The sequence below is a fragment of the Miniopterus natalensis genome, chromosome 12 (genome assembly GCF_054644295.1).
Source record: "Miniopterus natalensis isolate mMinNat1 chromosome 12, mMinNat1.hap1, whole genome shotgun sequence".
In the NCBI taxonomy this organism is placed as follows: Eukaryota; Metazoa; Chordata; class Mammalia; order Chiroptera; family Miniopteridae; genus Miniopterus; species Miniopterus natalensis.
Window position 1 is genome coordinate 69,691,665 of NC_142092.1, and position 19,233 is coordinate 69,710,897.

At 59.2% G+C, this 19,233-nt stretch overlaps 1 protein-coding gene across 2 annotated transcripts in view; it reads right to left on the reverse strand.

The window, feature by feature from the left end:
- Positions 1-3,740: 3,740 nt before the first annotated feature.
- Positions 3,741-19,233, reverse strand: part of COL5A1 (collagen type V alpha 1 chain) — a 122,145-nt gene continuing 106,652 nt past the window's right edge. The window contains exons 59-66 of one of the 2 annotated variants that reach the window (XM_087822965.1): positions 18,202-18,255; positions 17,351-17,386; positions 16,912-16,965; positions 15,813-16,068; positions 15,584-15,696; positions 12,648-12,716; positions 9,345-9,578; positions 3,741-6,333 (exon numbers count right to left, since the gene is read on the reverse strand). In XM_087822965.1, coding sequence (XP_087679091.1) covers positions 6,187-6,333; positions 9,345-9,578; positions 12,648-12,716; positions 15,584-15,696; positions 15,813-16,068; positions 16,912-16,965; positions 17,351-17,386; positions 18,202-18,255 — 963 coding nt within the window. In that variant the 3' untranslated portion in view covers positions 3,741-6,186. Of the gene's footprint in view, positions 6,334-9,344; positions 9,579-12,647; positions 12,717-12,776; positions 12,846-15,583; positions 15,697-15,812; positions 16,069-16,911; positions 16,966-17,350; positions 17,387-18,201; positions 18,256-19,233 lie in introns of both variants that reach the window. The other variant, XM_087822964.1, reaches the window with a different exon arrangement.

Genomic DNA, 19,233 nt, shown 5'->3' on the forward strand with positions numbered 1-19,233 from the left:
TGTCTGTGTCCAATTGTTAAGATGGTCTTTGGGGCTAGAGTCCCCCATTTTCTCAAGCTGCCAGCTCTTGGATAAAGACTCTTTCCTTGCACCAGCACCTGTCTCTCGGGTACTGGTGTTCCAAGCAGCAGGCGGCCGAACCTGGGTTTGGTATCAAATTTGGCATTTTGAGTATTGGCAATATTTAAGAACATTTGGCCTATTAGAGCGACGGCCTGATAATCCAATGGAAAGCGTGCACTTGAGTCGTGGAACAAGTAATGGAACAAGTGCAAATCTTGCTGTGATGATAGTTTTGGAACAGGGAAGAGACCCCTAAGTTCTTTGTGTATTTATACCATCCGATTTCTAGAAATTCACTTGTACTCAGAAGGTTCCGTTGAAGGTAGGCAACTGAAATGCCAGAACACAAATTCCCATCTATTCGTTTTGCAGACGCAATTAAAATGCTTAAAGCTGTTAGATTAACTAAGTCAGTGAGTGGAACAAGAATTATTCACAGGCCCCTTGAAGGAGGTTATTAAAATGTGCCTGTTACATACAGAATAAGATTTACAAGTGAAACTTAAAAGCTTAGGGAAGGAATCACTGGACCTTTGAAGTGAACGTTTTAATAAATTGAACAAATTACATTTGAATTAATTTAAAAAGATGGTGACACACCGAGTGAGCGTCTTTGTGCATGAAAAGAAACAAAACTTAGGGACGGAACACCACAGAGGAGAAAGAAGGCCGTGTCACAAGGATCAGGCACAGCTCCGCTCACATGCCTCCGAGGGCATTGCTGGTTATGGATGGGGACACTGAGGCCCAGAGAAGGAGAGAGGCTGCCCGGGCCACATAGCCTGGGCGTGGTGGGTCAGGATTAGAGCCTGGCTCCCCACGGGTGTTCACACCAGCCTGCCGTCCTGCCCCCTCGCTCTGACTCCCAGCACAGGCCTCCGCGCCCACGGTGATGCTATTAGAAGCTCAAGCTCCTGGTCCGGTCCACGATGTCATCTCTAACGGGCCGGCACAGGAATCAGACATTCCCATCTGCTCAGCTCGGAGGCCTGGACAGCATGCTTTCCTAGTCACGCAACATTTTTGGTATGGCCCATCCAAAGAATGTTTTATTCGTTTATTTCTAATATTTACAATCAGTTCAGTTCATTTTTAAAGATTTTCCTTATGTCTTGAAATCCCAGAGGGAATTTGATGCCAGCTAGGGTGCCACAAACCCCCACGGAGGCCCTGGTATCATCTGTCCATGGTCACGTCCCCCGGGGTCTCCTCCTCTGACAGGTGCTGGGAGAGGTGAACTCGGCCCGCACGCTTCACTGCACCATCTGGCGGGTTCTTCACTCGCTCTCTTGTTTGTACTGAATTCTATTCTAAAAAAAGTTGTCAAGTTGATTTGCACCAAAGGATTGCTGATAAAAGAAATAAAGAAAAACACCTCTCAAATCTTTGAAAGATTTTCATTTTAAAGAGATTTCAAGGTTTCTATGAATGGAACTCATTTGTTTACAGTGGAGTTTGGGCATCGGGAAAGCGGGGTGTGTTTTGAGCAGCTGTGAAATCCAGTCTGCAGCAGATACCTGCCGATTCTCTGGCCAGGCCTGGCTGAGGTCAAAGCCTGGGGGGGCCCACAATCCTGCATGTTCCAAGCGGAGCAGGACACCTGGGAACTTTCTAGAATTAAAGTTCCCTGGGACACCCAGACCTACTGACTCAGAGGCCAGGTGACTCAGATGCAGGCTCAAGTGGCTTCCAGGCCCTGGCCAATGGCATTCTTGGGGTGTGAGGTGGAAGCACCTTCCTCACCCTCGATGCTTTCTCATCACGGGGCCCAGAAGCCCACTGCACACAGCCCCGGAGCCGCACCCCCTGCGCCACGCCGAGGGGGATTCGGAGCCCCGACGGGCAGCCCACTCTACCCCAGCCCGCTGTCAGCAGGACCAAACCTGGGCCGACCTGGACTCCTGCCGAAAATGTCGCCAGCCTCTGAAGAGCATGCAGAATGGATGGCCACGGCCAACACTCACTTGTATGGCTCCTGTGCCCATCAGGAGGGCGGTGGGCAGCTCCAGGGGCTGAGTCAGAGCCCCGCCTCCGGAGGATCGCCGGGCCTGGGGAGCACGTGGTGTGACGTGTGTGTTTCCCACGCAGAGCTGGAGGCAGCAGATCAGGGAGGCGGCAAGGCAGCTGGTGTCCCAGGGCTGAGCGTGGGCTGGGGCGTTTGCCAGTTGCCACCCAGCTCAGTGTTAATGCCTCGAGGCCCCGGAAGCCCCTGGGAAAAACTGACCCAGCCCAGCCCAGGGCGACGAGTGGGTCACGGAGTCAGATCCAATCCATCATCCTGGGCTGAGCCCACTCCTCCCTCCGTGAAGCCTCCTGCTGATGTGCATTTGCAGGGGCCCCACCCTTCCCCACGAATCTGTCACAGGCAGAGCAACTTAGGAAGGAGCAGTGGACAACGTAGGGCCCTATTTCCACCTGACGTTGACCCCCACCTGCACGGCAGACACCTGGGGCAGGGATTGCGTGTCTTCCACGTTCATATCCCCGTGGCCTTTGCGTGGGCCAAGGGGGGAGCTGGGTCACAGTGGAGTGACGGTGTGTGCCACAAGCCCCCGACCCTGCCTGCCGTGGCTCCCGCTACGGAAAATGAGGCTCTTCCCGCCACGCCATGGACAAGCTCCTGCCCTCCTCTTCATTTCTCGCGGAGGTATAAGCAGGGAGGGTCAGCTCTGGGACTGAGGCTGCAAGAGCAAAGGAGCCCTCCTATTGACAGGCATCCCAAAGAGTCTTTGGCCAACAGACAGACAGACAGACAGATACCACAGAGGCATGCAGGGGGAATTCCAAAGCCATCTCCGCACATCTCCAGATTCTTCTCTGTCCCAGGCTAGCTGGCACCCTCCTCCTGCACACTGACCCAGGCTAGCTGGCACCCTCCTCCTGCACACTGGCCCAGGCTAGCTGGCACCCTCCTCCTGCACACTGACCCAGGCTAGCTGGCACCCTCCTCCTGCACACTGGCCCAGGCTAGCTGGCACCCTCCTCCTGCACACTGACCCAGGCTAGCTGGCACCCTCCTCCTGCACACTCCAGCCTGCTCTGAGCACACCACCCCTCAGCCTGTGGATGGATTCACGGGCATTGGCTCTGACTTGGCCACCTTTGGGTGGTTTTCTGGAGTGCTGGCCATGAGTCCAGCCTCTTCAGATGTGCCCACCTCATTATAAGTAGAATGCCCTCCTCTCTACTCACTTGGGCAGCTGGGACCCGGGCTGGGGCACCCTCTCATCTATCTCAAGACTGGAAGCAAAGGCCAGGCATTATCTCAACTCACTTTTCCAGAAGACCCGACTCAGGTGTGGGAAGCTGATAAATCTCTGGGGACGTGACCCTGGGGCCTGGAGAGCAGGGCCCGAGTCCAGCTCCCAGGTGAGGGTGAGGCACGTGCACTGTCCGGGTCTGCACGCCCGAGGATTGTGGAAACTCCCCAGGAAGCCTCGCGCTTGCACCTGACCCCATCCTAACGACACCCGGGGAACAGCTCGATCCCAGGCAGGCCCGCTGCCACTTCTTTGGGGGAAGAGCTCCGTGGGCAGCTGGCCTGGGCAATGCCCGCTCTCCTCTTTCGGGGACCATTCCCAGCATTGGAGTTTCCACTGTCCTGTGACTAGATTCACACGCAAGTTAGGTGCAGGGACGGCTCTGGCCACACTTAAGAAGAAAGCCAATCACATGTGTTTACGGTGGAAACAGTAAACTGGGTTTATTGAAAACTGTTACAATTATTCTTCTCTTACACAGGTTTAAAATAGTTTAAAATGCCCTTTCCTGGGCATTACAGTTAAGACTTGTGAACACGTCTATTGGACTTTTAGGAAATGTACAATGTGTCACTTGACATTATAGTCTAAGTAGGGCCTAACGTCCTCGAGTTGTTACCAGAGGTTTTCTGTTTTCCGATTTTTCTTTTCGTCAGCATGTGCCCAATGATATAGATTAGGAGGAAAAAAATAAAACTCCGCCAAAAGAATTTCTGCAAATATAGAAGTAATTTTATTGCAATATACCGTAGCTAAGTGGTCTGGGGAGAATGGGACACTTCTTGACTTCAGTACAAATTACACCAGTTTGGAAGGGCGGACCGACAGAGGAAGAAAACGACAGAATGAAAGGGGGTAGGAATGAGAAATCAAGCGGGAATCACATGACCTAGAGAAACCCACAGGGTACGCGAGGCAGCCTGGGGTACGGCTTTTCTTTCGAAGGGGTGAACGTGGCAGTCGTTGGCGCCTGCTGGGTTCAAAAGTCTCTCGAAGCCAGACTTTTCTTTGGCAAGAGCAGGACTGGATTTCCACGGGCATTCGGAGATCCTCGTGGGTGGCGGTCTGTCTCTCCTGGGTGGCCGTGCGGTGGCTTCCTAAACGGGAACCACGGCTGGACGGGGCGGGGTGGGTGGAAGACAGCACCAGAGCTGCGAACACATCACGGCTCCTCCCGAGGGGGCCGCGCGGGGCCCTGGGGCCCAGCTTGCTTCTCCCGTCGTGGAAGGAAAGGGAGCTGCAGGAGGGCAGCTTTTCACAGTAAAGGGACGCCGATCCCCGCCAGCCTCGGGTCCTCGCCCGCGGAACGGAGCCCTGTGCCTCCGTGGGAGGGGACGCGCTCCCGAGCCGCCGGGGGTCGCGGGTGGAAATCCAAATCGCGTGTGTGGGACGGGGCCCCTCTGGCAGCCGGGCAGAGACTCGCAAAGTTCATTGCACGTGTCTTTGTCTGCGGAGGCCGCGCCCAAGGCAGCCTGGGGACCCCTGAGCGGCTTCGACGCCGCTTTTGGGACAAACACAGAAGTTAGCACCACAAACTCTCGGAACCGAATACGATCTGCTATCGTGACACCGTAGGCGATGTGGAAGCCTCGTGCCTTGTGTGTGAGTGTCTGCAAACCACAGAAGCACAACCGAACACCGGTCACGGGCCTCGGAGCGGCCGCGCTTCCACCTGGGGTGTGAGCCCAGTGCCCAGCGGGAGGGAAGGGGACGGGCATTCGTCTTAACGTCCTTGGCAGAAACCCGGAGTGTGGAGGAAGGTGGGAGAGTGAGGCACGACCAAGCCAGGGTCGCCTTCAGGATCTCAAAACAGATAGCACCACAAAGAGAGTGTAAAATAAGCACCAATTTTCACTTAACCTTCATCTGCGGAAAACGCGGCCTCCCGCCTCGGCCCCTCTCCCACTCTGCGGGGAGACCAGCGGCGGGGAGGCCGTTGGCTCGCTCCGCCTGCCTTTTAATCTAAGTGCCCGTAGAGAAGGCAGAAGATAAAACTCTTGCTTTCTTCTCCATTAAGAAAACAACCCAGAGCTAATAAAAAAACTGTCAGAGAAGGGGCACTGCACCTGCTTTCTCAACGGCGGTTGAATTCTTGATGCTCTGGGCAAATTTCCAAAGTATGGCTCCTTCTTGTGAAGGGTAGGGGTGGGGCCTCCTGGGTCTCCCCTGGACAGATTGCATACAGGGTGGACACCCGCCCTCGGCCCCTTCTCCCAGTGGGACTGAGCTGGGTTTGCCTGCGTGATTGAAAGTCAGGGACACCGAACACTTAGGAAAATACAATACAAAACAAATATTTACTCAACACTCACGAAAACAGAAGCACCTGGAATCCACTGGAAGGCACATGAAGAGTGACATCTGGCCTGTGAAGGGACCGTGTTCTGGGATCTGAGTCTCGGGGTGGGGGAGGGAGAGGGGTGACCTTTACGCGGCTGCCTTGGAACGTTTTTTGAAGGTCAGGGGGAATACATATCTTCAAGTTGAATTTTAAGAACTCATCTCCAAATACCGCAGCTCCTCCCACTCCCAGCCCCGGGAACTCTCCACGAGCACGGTCGGCGAGTTCGGTGGCAAGAAGTGTGGCCCGCTCCCTTCCCCGTGGAGTGCGGTGTAGACAGAACCGGGCTGGAGAAAGCGGGTTTGGGGCCCAGATGCTGTGGGACATTTAGGTCATGTGATTCGGCTCCGAGGTGGGGACACGGCTCTTTCCCTTTGCTCTCTCTGGTTTGGGGTGCGGCCCGGCAGAGTGCCGAGGCGCAGACGAGGTCGGGGGCGGGACGAGGGTCCTTCACTGTCCAGGACACCCACGGGCGGCGTGCTGAGGTCACGAGGTTGGTCGCGGGGGCCGGGCTCGTGGCTCCTAGCCCAGGAAGCAAGCCGGCCCCACTTCAAATCCGAATTTCTGTGCCGCTTCCCCGAAGTCATTGAACATGATGTCCACTATGGGCACTTGCTCGACCTTGGGCGTGTCGATCTCCAGCACCGTCTTCTGGTAGCCTTTCCTGGTCTAGGGGGGACAGGAGAGGCAGGTGCATCAGACTGGGGCTGGGCAGGGCCTCTCGGGCTTGTCCCACCCCCGCCACACCCCGTCTGGTGGCAACGCGCCCGCCCAGAGCAGGCCTCACCTGCCGTGTCCCATTCAGTTCCCCCCACAGCCGGGAGCAGAGCTGGGGCAGGGTCTGCAGCCACTGGGCCCACCTCATCCCCCTGCCTGGCGGGACACCCCTGTAGCACTATAGGCTTTGCCCAAGGCGGCCCCGCCAGACTGCGGGCTCCCCCAAACCAGGGCCTCCTTGTTCAAAAACGAAGTACCCCAAGACAGCAACAGCTGCTTGCCAGCCCTGCCCTTGGTGTCGGCAGGCTGGTCGCACTCAGAAGAAAGGGGACTCAGAAGGGCAAGAAGAGGAGGGAGGCTGGGCCCAGAGGAGGACTGGGTAAAGGGAGGCCCGGGGCCGAGGGCTGCATGGGAGGAGTGGCCTGCTGGGCAGTCAGTTCCTGCCCTGGCACAGACCAGGTATCGGATGCTTCTGAGCCTCTCGTTTCACCCTCAACTTGACCTGGGGGTAGGACTCAAATGCCACCCGACCGATTAGGAGGGTGAGCCTCAGAGCGGTGACAGAGCTGTCCCGGGAGAGACGTTGTCCCTCACCCGCTGGGCCGTGTGTCACAGAATATGGGGAGAGAAGGCGCAGGACTGCCTGGTCCAGAAAGCCACCCGCACTCACCTCTGCTTGTTGAGGACACTCAGCGTGAGGCTAACATGGCCCTGACCGCCCGTCACCCCCCCCACGCCAGCGAGCGGACCCGCAGGGCCGTGCCCAACTTCTCCCCATCCGCCTCTCTTCCTCACCCAGGGGGTGGGGGAGTTTGCTGAACTGGTGGGGTGATTTCTCCTGGATTTATGGGGCCCCACTGGTCCAATGTCCAGAGCGTTCCAAGGGGGTGGACTTAAGTAGGCCACGCGCACGCTGCTCTGTTACCCCGTTACTCCTGAGGCATGAATAACCATCAGAGGCCAACAGTGGCCCCTGAGGGTGCGCAGGGCTCACAAACAGCGACTTAGGTGACTGAGCCTCTTCCCAGGCTGGCGCTGGGCAGCCTGTCAGTCAGCTGCAGAGGCCTGGCGGGAATCCCAATTTCACGGGCGCTGATTACAGCGTGAATCCAGCAGGCCTGGCCTTCTGTGTCATTATATGGGTGGGTGGGGGTGACTCTCCACATTGTGGCTGAAGTTCTGGGGGCTGGGTGGGGCGAGCGGAGCACTGGCTGCTGCAGGCGCAGTCACGGTACCCCCTCCCTGTTCTGCCCAGCCCAGCCCGCCCCCCGAGTCCCCCTCCAGCCAGCCTGCGGAGCCAGCTTTCCCCACCAGCACATTACTCTGTTTGGAGCGATCATTTCTCTTTTTCAAAGACGGACTCTGCTCTCTTTCCCAGATGGCACGGACTGGGTCAACCAGGGGGTTTCCCTTTCTGCCCTGGAGGCCAGGAAGCTCAAAGCCAGACCCCAGGCTCGGTCCCCAGGTCCTGCCTCTCCCTTATGGGGCTCCTCATGTCTCCTCACATCGCCGCCTTCTGCTAGTGGGCTGTGCTGCCTAAAAATAGTCCCAGGAGCGGGGGTTCTACCGGGCTCTTCCCGAGCCGAGCGCCGTTCTCAGCTCCTTTTTGGCGACTGGATGTATTCCTGGGACACCCCTGGGAAGCAGGTGCTATTATTACCCTCACCCGTGGGAGGCAGAGGCGTGAGGATAATTTTACTTCTGCCTCACGGCCTTCTGGGAGCAGCCAGGGGTGCGTGTCAGGAACAGGAACTGGGTCCCTCTGACCTTAAACGGGGACAAGTCCCTCACATTCCGCCATCAGACCTGAAGCGGGGACCCACACAGACCCAGGAGCAGGGGAGCAGGGAGCAGAGGCCGGGCACTCCACGAAGCCTGCTCAGGGGGCCCTGGCCTCGCTCTTGCCGTTTCATCCCCAACGCAGCCCCCGGGGAGGTTATAACTAGACCCTTTTGTGGGTGCTTCCCAGGGCTAAGAGCACAGCCTGTCCCAGGGCGAGTCAGGGCACCAGGCAATACCTGGGCGTGGGTCCGCCAGGTCTGCTCTCGGCACCTACCCCGCCACCCAGCCCTCTGGGTCAGCACCGCGCTCTGGCCTCCACCTCACCCAGCCTGCTCGCAGCCCCGTCCCAGGACTCTGGCCCGGCCTGCACAGCGCAGACTCCTCAGCAGACGTAAAGGAAAAACCCAAATCCCACGAAGCCTTGACGGGAGGGCGCGCCTGTGCCTGCACCTGCGGCGGGGACCGACCCAGGGCTGGGAGCCCTGGCTGATCCAGCACAAGGACGCAGTTTGGTACTGGGATGCCCCCGGCCTGGCACACACTGGGTCCAGGTCTGCCAGATGCCTGCTGCTCTGTTCAGAGTGGGCTGGGGGACAGCTGATGGGACGTCCAGAACCCGAGGAACCAGGTGGGTCACAGCTGGTTTACTGCACCCGGAATCTGCGGAAGGGCCTGTCTGCAGCTGGGCTCACGTGGGCGGGGAGAGCTTCCTAACCAGGAGGTGACCAGCCTGGAGCCTACAGAGAAGGGCCTCCACGGGCGCAGGGCTGGCTCTGGCCCTGCCAGGGGTGGAGCCACACTGGCTGGTCCCCCATGGGATCTGGCCTGGGTGGGGCTATGGGCACGGTCTCTGAAGAACTGGTGGTGAAGAGAACAGGAACCTGAGGTCGGGATGTGACAGTAAGACCCACAGAGACAGTGCTTCTTGGTGCCCCCACCTCCAGCCTCTGAAAGGCCCCAGGAAGAACATGTCTAAGGGTTTCAATAGGATGTGAACACAGCGCACACCTGGATGTGCAGACCTGAGGGCTGCCTCTCGTCTGGGGCCCCAGGGCACCCAGTGTGCAGCTCCGGGCCTGGCACATGGTATGTGCCCAGTAAATTTGTGTTGAATGAATGAATGAATGCTCAGGTGTGAATGGATCCCACCACACAGAGGCAGAGCCCACAGCGACACTCACAGCGCAGCCATCCACCAGGGCGTGGATGTAGGGGCTGTTGTCATAAGACATCTCCTCGTCGTTGGAGCCCAGGAAGCGCATAGCCTTGTCGTAGCTGCCCGTGGTGGCGTCCTGCCAGGCGACGGACTGGTAGCAATTGTAGGTGATGTTCTGGTTGGCGGAGGCACTCAACAGACGCAGGAAGGTCATCTGGACCACACCCACGGGGTTGCCTTCAGCGTCCACGTAGGAGAGCTGTGGGGGGACAGGCAGAAAGGTGCTCAGCAGTGAGGGGACACACTGCACTGACAAAGCCCCAGGATAAAGCCGAGGCTTCGCAAGCCTGATCCACCAGCTTTTTTCTCTGCAGCATGAACCACACCAGGGGCACCACCTGGAAATGGCCACATGCCCAGCACCAAAGGCCAGCTTGCATTGGCTTTCGTGGGCTCCCTGGAATAGAGTGAGCCATGCCTCACTTCTTTCAGGAACCTAAATAACTCACCCACTCCTCTGTGCCTGGCTGAACCTTATTCATCCTTCAGGGCTCAATGCATGTGCCTCCTCTTCCAGGAAGCCTCTCTGGGTTAGGTACACTTACCCCTCATCTGGTCTATCAGAGTGTAAGTCCCCTCTGTACCAGCACTGGACCCCAGGAGCATGTGTCCTAGGTACCTGGTACCTAGAAGGCAGCTCTTTCTGGACTGTGAGCCTTCTGAGGGCAAGACCATCCCTTTCATTGTGCCCTGAGGCTGGCAAAAGTGCCCATTAGATTATGTTAAAACTGTGTGCTGGGTGAAAACTGTGTGCTGAGGGTCAGTGACGTACGATGCTGGGCCAAGAGGCCATGAGAATGGGAGGTAGAGAGGGCAATGCCCGGGGGAGTAACTCAGGCCAGCAGGCAGGAAGGCTGGCCCGAGGGAGGGTCACGGGCCATATGGCAAAGAATCAGAAGGCTGGGGTGACCAGCACCCTCTTGGAGCCACAGGAGGGCCCTGGGATGGCACCCAGCACAACTATCCCTGCCCCTGCCCAGGCACAGAATCCGGGGAGCACAGACAGGACTTCGCGCAGCCGGGATGGTCAGCCTTGCCCAGCCTGAGCCAGGCAGCCTGGGGAAGAAGGTGTGCTTGTTCTCAAGTGACTTCTCCAGCATCACTAGACATCCAAAAACTGGGCTCTCCTGCTCGTGCATGGCATCCCGAGACACGAGCCCCTTGCAAACGCCAGCTTTCTGAACCCTGGACACTGCCAGGGGAGGCAGCTGCTTCCTAACCCCAAGACAGCACGTCTCTCCTCCTGTCCCCTCTGTGGGAACAGACAAACGTCAGGGTCTGAGACCGGCCTGGCCCACCCCGAAAGAGCTGTGCGGAACACCAAAGAATTTCAATGGACCCTGTCTGCTTATTTTGTGCATGTAACTGGAGGGCTGACGGGGGTGGGGCCAGGCCTGGATCAGCTCCTTCCCACAGGGCAGGGGAGCCCAGAGCCACCGGCCCCCGCCAGCTGTTCATGTGGTAACTGGGCACCATACGGGAGGACCTTAGGGAAGAGGGATGAATACCAACCGCCGTCGGGGCCATCAGGTGCTCCTCTGGGAGGAAACGTGACTGACTCGAGAAAGGACGCATGCAGGGGAGGGAAGGCAGCAGCCGACTGGACACAGAGGACCTGAAGCTCCCAGTGCTGAGCAGAGCCCCGTGCTGGAACCCAGACCCCACCGTGACACCCTGCCCTCTGTGGGCAAGGCCTCTGCACTGTCATCGTCACGTGGCTCGCCTGGGGCCGCCCGGCCCAGATAAAACCCCTATTCCTTCAAGGAGGGAGCAGCATCTCTGTCCTGTCCACTCGCGATGTCACAGAGGGGCAGAAATAATGAGTGGGAAATACAAAAGAGAAGCTGACATTTCCCCTGGACTGTCCCTTCACCTCCATCCTTGGTCAACTGTTTGTGAAACAGGACAGAAGGTGGAGGGGCTGGTGGCCCAAACAAAGGTTCCTTAATGTCTGGAGAAGGCTGGGCCACGCGGCTGCAGAAAGGACCCCACTGCCTCCCCTGGCCCTGGGTGGCTCCCTGCTGACTCCTGCACCCGTCACCCTGACCCTCTGCCCACCCAGCTTGGGTACTGGGTCCTGCCCTGTGTGGGCGTCCCCTTCAGGTCCTCTGTGTGCCAGAGCTCTTTCTGAGGACAGCATGAGAGGTGGAGGAGGGGAGAGAGCAGGACAGAGAGGAGGCCAGAAAGGAAGTCTCCACAAACGTGGCCAGGTGAGCACGAGCCTTCGGCGCCTGCAAAGACTTGAGGTGACTTGGAAATAAAGACGATCAGGGCGTGAGATATTAATAAGTAGCCAGGAGGTGCCTTGAGGTTTAGGAACGAAGGGTCTTCAGATGTGCAACAGGGCATAAGCCACCTGGAGGCCACTGCTTTGTGAACCCGTCGGGGGACCATGGCCTCTGTGCCCACCCTGAGAAGCTGGGGGGCGGGGACCTATGGCACATGGTCAGGTGTGAGGCCATAGAGCCCAAGCGCTGGCTTCTGAGGGAGAAAGGACCTTCTTCAAGGGCCACTTAGGGGTGGGACGGCTAGACCCAAGGAGGTGACCACAGGAAGCAGAGTGGGCTGTCACGACACTCGGAACAGACCACATTTTGGAAGCTGGGTCGTTTAACTTGCTAGGAAGAGGGCACAGACCTCTGCCCCCCGAAGTTCCCGAGGAGCCCAGGAAAGAGGCTCCTCTGTGCATCACAGCCACCGGCCTCGCCTGAACAAACCAATCAGGCCCAGTCTCTCCACCAGCTAGAAAAGCGTCTCACTCTGTTTTTCCAAGGGACGCCAAGTATTTTCATTTCTGGGAGGGGTTATTTAAGACCGGCTCCCAGAAGTTGAAACAGACACTGATGTAGCATTTGGGGATGCAACTGAGACTTCAGGGACAGTTGGGCACAATCAGAACGGCCCTCAGGCCGGGGAGGGGCCCGCGGGCTGGGTCCTGGAGAGAACCCCAGTGGTTCAGTGACCTGGGACCGGCCGCTGGGACTGAGCAGGAGGAAGCCCTCTGCTCCCGCTGTTCGGTCTCAGTCCCCGGCAGCTGTGGCTCTGGGCGTCCTGAACCCGTGCCCTCAACGGAGTGGAAAACCATTCGCCTACTCCCAGGCTGAAAGGGGCCGTCGTGGGGGCGGCGGGGTGAGCATGATGCGTCCGCTGTCAGGCGCCGCGGAGCGGTCGGGGGTGGCGAGAGCAGGGGCCGCCGCGGCGGCCGTGAGTCCCATGCAGAGCCGCGAGCCAGGCCGTGCGGCAAGCAGGCAGCGCCGGTGGCACTTACCAGGGACCCGCGCTTGTACTGACTATACCAGGTGGAAGGCTGCTCTTTGGGCCAGCGGGCCATTTTACTCTGTAAGATAGGAAACGGGCGGCTTTAAAGGACAGCTGCAGGGGGGCGGAGCCGCCTTACCAGTTTACCGCGCTTGAATTCACTGAACCAGGAACCCGGGTTTTCTTTGGGCCAAGAAGTGATTCTGGCCTAAACGTGGAGCAGGGCGGGGGCAGAGGGAGAGAAACAGAGAAGGACAGGGTTACTTCTCCTGCCTCCACGAGACACGCCTCGTCCTGCAAACACACCTTCTGCCCCGCGGGCCGCCCCGTCCTGCCCTCGCTCGAGGTGGCGGCGGCGACTGGCCAGGAAGGGCTCCTTTGGGTGCCTCTGACTGCCCCCAGAGCTGAGGCACCGCTGACCGTGACAAGGACAGAGGAGCCCTGGTGCTTCCCAGGTGCCAGCACCTGCTTCATCTTATCAGTTTATCCAGCATCGAAGACACGGCCTGGCCCTTAGTAACTGCTCAAAAGTGCCTGTGGACCGAATAAGTGAACGAGTGAACCAGTGAACGGACTGTCACAGGCCGGGCTGACCATGATAATAATAGGAGCCAACATTTGCTGATGGGCTCAGGGAAAGACGAGCCCTGGCGCTGAGGAGGGTGGCTCCGTCTGTACGGCCTCCACCTGGGGCCAGGGTGGGCAGGAGACCCTGCCAGTGCCCATGGGTGTTGGTGAAACAGCTGGACCAGGTGTGTGTGGGTGCTGTGTGTGTGTGATGTGCGTGTGTGTGGTGTATGTGGTGTGTGTGGTAGGGTGTCCTCTCTTGGAGGAGTGACCCAGGTGGGGGGGTCCCCTGCAGCACTAGCATTGTCCTGAGCTCCTCCCGTGGGTCCCTGAGAAATCAGCACGAAGCAGAGGCGTCCTCAGGAGGGACAGCCTCTGTCCCCCGAATGGGAGGGAGGGGCCCCCATTTGGAGTTTGCTCTTGCCAGGGGCTGAGGCGGCAGGAATGCTGTGGAATCAATGGATGGGGAGTCAGTGAATGAATGAATGAATGAATGAATGAATGAATGAATGAGTGACACCCTTGTGTGGCCAGCTCCAGAGCAGAGGTACAGAGCCGCAGCTGCTCGTGGATCCACGTGCCTTGGGACAGAGACTGGACAGCCTGTCCCCAGGACCTACAGGGCCTCTGCTTGGGCCCCAGGTCAAGATTCTTGTCCCCATTCCCCAGCTCTCCTCTGAGCTGGCCTCGGGCAGGAGCTGGGGGACAAGGGTGTCCAGGCTGCCTCCGGCCCCTCAGGACCTCTATCCCTCTTGCTTTGGCTTCCAAATCTGCGGCTGTGGTGACACGCTCAGAGTGTGGCCTCCTCAGGGACAGGATGAGAGATGTGGGCAGGCGCTTGCCTCACCCCAGCTTCTGCCTGAGCCCCTGCCCTGTGGTCCCGATGACGGGGCAGAGGGTCTCTGCCTGCACGAGGCAGTGGCGTGGCCTGAGCCCGAGGATCCCAGCCATGGATGCCTGGCTGGTCAGCACACGTGCAGAGGAAGAGGATGGGCAGGGGGTCGCTCAGCACCCAGCCCACTGTCCGCCCAGCTGCACCACCAGCTAGGGCCCCGGGAGGGTGTACTGCCAGCTGTCCGGCAGCGAGGCCAGAGGACAGACAGTGACAAAAAGGAAGAGAAACAGTGTCGTTTCCCCCTGACTCTCCTCCTGGGCCTCTGCCCGATGGAAGGTGCTGAGTTCTGAGTCTTCTCTTGACCCTCAGGGGGTCTGTTGCTGGGAGTGCAGGTTCCCAAGGGTTTCAAATTCTGGGTTGGGGGAGTGTGCACATGAAAAAGAGGTCCTTAAATCGTCCCTGTCAGTGTGGACCCCTGTTCCTGGGAGCTGGGCTTTCCAGCCTGGGGGTGCTGGAGCTCCCCTGGGCTACAGCAAGATTTAGGGATGGGGCTGTGCCCAGAGGACGGAGCTGCTCTCTCCAGAGACAGTACATGTAGGTGCTGAGCCCACTGGGGAGCTGTGCCTGCAGCTGCTGACTCTGCTGGCCCGAGCCTGAACCCTCGCGGCAAACATGGCCTCGAGGACCCGACCACCCTGGTCACAGGACAGCTAGCTGTCGAGGAGGGACATATGGAGGGACGTCTGTTCAGGCCAATGCACAGAGCACTGAGGCCAACGTCTCCGTGACCTTCCCCATTGGAGGCCCTGTCCTCCTCACCTGTCCTAGGCCAGAGCGGGCCCAGCCTCCGACTCACGCATGGCAAAAAGCAACACACGCCTGCCATGTACCCCATGTACACACACACACACACACCCATCCACACACCTGTCTGCACACACACCATCCACATGCCTGTCTGCACACACAAACATACACATACACACCCGCTCACACTGTCCACACACACATCAACTCCCACCACTGATGTGAGGCTTCTGGAAGACCAGACATAAGTGTTAAAGTGACCCTCACAAAATCTCAATGGAGCTGAGCCTCCCTAATGAAAATTCTTTACCAAAGTTCTGACTGCATTCAGGAGAGCCAGCAGCAAACGCTGCAAAAGGAACGGACGCCGAGAATTCAGGGGAAACACCAGCTTCTCAAAGATGCATCTGGGTCACTGTTGCCCCCAAGCCCTCCCGTGGCTTTCAGGCTGGTCTGAGGTCAAAACCAGGGAGTCACTTTAGGAGGGAGTTGACCAACCCGTGGATGGCGGGGGAAACGGGAGCTTGAGTCCATCTACTTCTGTTACCTGGGGCTGTACTAACCCCGGCCCATTGCTAAAAACCCTCCTGAAGGACCTTCAGGGATACTTCTGGACAAGGACCTTAATTTGAAACTGGCCGCTTTCCAGTTTTCATTCCTAAAGCTGCATCTGTGAAAGGGCTAGGCCCTGGACCTGGCGGCTGTGGGAAGGAAGCGACCATGGGGCAGGCACTTACCCCCTCGGACTTCTTGTCTGGGAAGACGCACGTGGCCCCTCCGGCCGTGAAGTTGCAGTAAACTTTGAAAGAGTCCCTGGAGCAGCCTTGGTTCGGGTCGACCCAGTATTCACCTGCATTGTGGGGGGTGGGAGGCGTGAGGACTGCGCCCTGGGTGGTTCCAGTGGTAGCCGTGCCCCGTCCTGGCCCCTAGTTTGCCCCACGGGGCCCTGCTCGCCGCCGCCCCTACCATCGGGGAAGTCAGGGTGGCAGAGCTGCAGGTCCTTGCAGGTGCGGGCAGGGTTGTCCTGTGTGCCCAGGGGCCGCTTCATCTGCTCGATCTCTAGCTTCAGGGAGTTGAGCGAGCCGAAGATCTCCTCCATGCCGTCCGCATAGTCCATGTAGTTCTCGCCATCCCCGTCGTCCAGCATCTGGCTGGCGTCGATGTTCCGCCGCGTCCTGGACGCCTGGATCGGCAGGGGCTGGATGACCTCGCCCGGGGGGCCCTGGGTGTGGGAGAGGGGCAGCGGTGGGTGGGACAGGGTGGATGGGCTGCACACTCCTGTCCATGGCTGCACACTCTTTTCTTCTCTCTTCCCTGCCTCAGGAACATTCCACACCCATCCCTACTGCCAGGCCTTGTGGGCACCTAGCACCTCCTCTGACCTGAGTCCAGGCGCCCCTAAGGCCCAGCTCCTGCCCCAGCCGGCCCCACCCGCCTGTCTGTCTGCACAGCCAGCCCTCAGCGCGCACAGCCTGGCCTGGTGTTCCCATGTCCGTCCTCAGCTAGGCTCAAAGCACCGGACCTCTTGCCTCTGCTGCCCGACGCGGGCTGCACACAGTGGGGCTGCATTAATGCTGGCAAGGCGAGAAGCCTTGTCTTCCTGGGGCTGTGTCAGGAGGCCCCAGCCAAGGACAGGGACAGGAGTCACAGCTGCACTGCCAAAGGGGGGCATCCCATGATACCACCGGCTTGTGGGGCTGCATCCTGAACCTTAGGGCCTTGTCTAGTGTGGCCCACCCCACACGTGCACACACGCACACACTCAGGTACACACACAGATATATGTGCATATACATGTACACGCTTTCTCCCTCTCTCCCTGTCTGCCTGTCTCTCTCCTCCTCCCTCTATCTCTCCCTCTCTCTGTCTCTCTGGCTAGCCAGACTTCCCAGGGGAGGTAGCCTGGGTGACTTTTCCCTCAGCTCCATCCCAGGGACAGGTCCCACCCTTCCACTGCCATGGGTCCCCTAAAGTTCGGAAAGTGAACCGCACACACAGATCTTCCTGCGATGCTCTCAGCGTTAGGAGAACCCCACCCCCACCTCCAAGTCTCTAGGCTGCTCACCGGTGGGCCGGGGGGTCCTGGGTGGCCTGCCTCACCCTTCGGGCCAGTTGGACCCTAGGGAAAAAGAAAAGAGAACCAACTGTGACCACCGAGGCCTGCTGTGACCTAAATCCCCCTTGGGGTCCTCAGCAGCCTGTGTGGAGAAGACGGAAGGACAAGTCTATCGTGCCAGGTAGGGTGACAGCTCCCCTCTCCCCCTGTAACCCCCAAGCTGGGAACTTAGGGGGACAAGGTCTTTTCTGTAAGGCAGAGAGCAACAGCCCAACCGCTGGGTCGGAGACAGCTTGGGCTGGAGATGAGCTCAGGACAGCTCAACAGGAGCTTGATTGACCAACCACTGAGAGTCAAGGAGAGGGGGTGTCCAGGGTGGGTCTCGTCCAGGGGGCACACCCCCTTCCTCCGAGGCGGTAGGGCCCATTCAGGGGTGCGCATCACTTACCGAGGAGCCCTTAGCACCTTTTGGACCAGGAGGGCCCTGCAGAGAGTAGGGAAAGAGCATGAGCGAGCCCGAGGCCCCTTCACCTCCAGGCACTCACCTTAAACCCACAGTCCCCCTTGGCCAGGCCTTCACCCCTCCTGGTGCCCGTGTCCCCCTTCCCAGGAGTCTACACTTGCGTTTGCTTAACTGGGAGATGGGGAAGGGGCTGGGGTGCGGCTCACCCACACGGAGGCAGGGAGGGTCCTGTCTGCCCCAGGTCGGCCCCCCAACCTCTCCAGCAGGAAAGCCAGAGTCAGAGGGGGAAGAGTGTGTGCTGGTCTCAGGCCCTGACACAGAGCCTTCCGCCCCTGCAGGCAGCTGGCAGCTGGGGCCGGTTTCGGATCAGCGGGGGACACCTTGGCCACGTGGACCCAGGCCCTGGCCCAGGTGGGCATGGAGGCTGGCTGGGTTAGGCAGGTGAAGGCTCCAGGCCGCGGGGGATGACTTTATAGGACTGAGTATTGTGGCAACATGGGAGGCCCTGGCTGGGTGTGGTGCCCCAGCCCCTCAGGTCCGGGCCAGGCTGGCCCTGCTTGGACTGAGGAGGAGGCTCACTTCCCCCAGATGCCTGCAGGGGAAAGTCTACGTTCCCAGAGCTGCCCAGAGATAGAGGTCCCCCTGCCAGAGACCCTACTTCCTTGCTTCTATCACTCAGAACCCCCCTGTGGAGTGAATCCACTCCAGGGGCCCCAATCCTGGGGTCTCACACAGCCCTGTAATTCTCCAGCCGCACAGAGGCCCACGGCCGGACCACCCCTTCCCTGCTCTCCCAGCACCAACCGGGGGACCACGCACCCCTCCCAGATACACACCGGCAAGCCAGGAGGGCCCGGGGGGCCGATCGGGCCGGAAGGACCAGTGATACCCTGCAAAGGAGCAGAAAATGCAGTTACCAGGGGACAAGGGGCGATGGAAGAAATTCGTGTTCTGTCCACACAGCCACATCTCAACCCAAGTCCGTGTCTCCCCTCACGGCTGCCCTCCGACTCTAAGTCAGGGCCTGGGGGGCCTGAATGCCCACCAGGAGGCTGGCCATCCCCACGCACGGCTGCCCAGGCCGGCGGGAAGGACCTCTCCAGCATCGACGGCCACAGGGAGGTGACTTCGCAGTGAGACATACCTTCTGTTGCTCTAGTTTGAGATACAGAAGCAACCAATCCCGCGTCCTGGCTGGGTCCCCTCTCGCTGTTTTCCGTCACGGGGCGGGTCTCCTCGCTAACATAGACCCCAGGGGACGGGGCAGGGAGTGCCCAGTCTATTCCATCTGTCCTGTCCAGCCTCTCAATGGCCTTTCCCACACTTGGAGCTTGCAGCCTCTGACCAGCCCCACCCTCCACACCGGCCAGGCCAGCTGGTGGTCACAGGGCCCTGACGCTCACTTCACCTGGAGCCCCATCCTCAGGGTCCCCCCCTGGGGTGAAGCTAAGCCAGGGTGAAGGGAGACGAGATCAGATGCCTCCCCGGAGGCTGGTGCCTTCTCTCTTTATGTCCACGGAGCAGGGAAGGGGATGCGGGACAGGGATGGGAGATAGGGAGTGGGGGGATGAGGGCATGGGTCACTGTGAGAATCCCAGAGACTCTCTGGGCAGCACCTCCCATCAGCAATGCCGCCAGGACCAGTCTGGGGTGAGGGCACAGAAGGGAGCTTCCCTTTGGCAGCAGGCACCCTGGACATCTTTCTAAGTCTCACGATTGCTGTGGCTCTTGTCTGAGAGCACAATCATGGCCTGGGGACACTGGGCAGTGGGGAAATGGTCAACAGCAAGGGGGGAACAGCGGTGGATGAGGCACGGCTTCCCAAGGACGCCACCCCACAACCTTATGCAGCCCAAAGATGGTTCTAC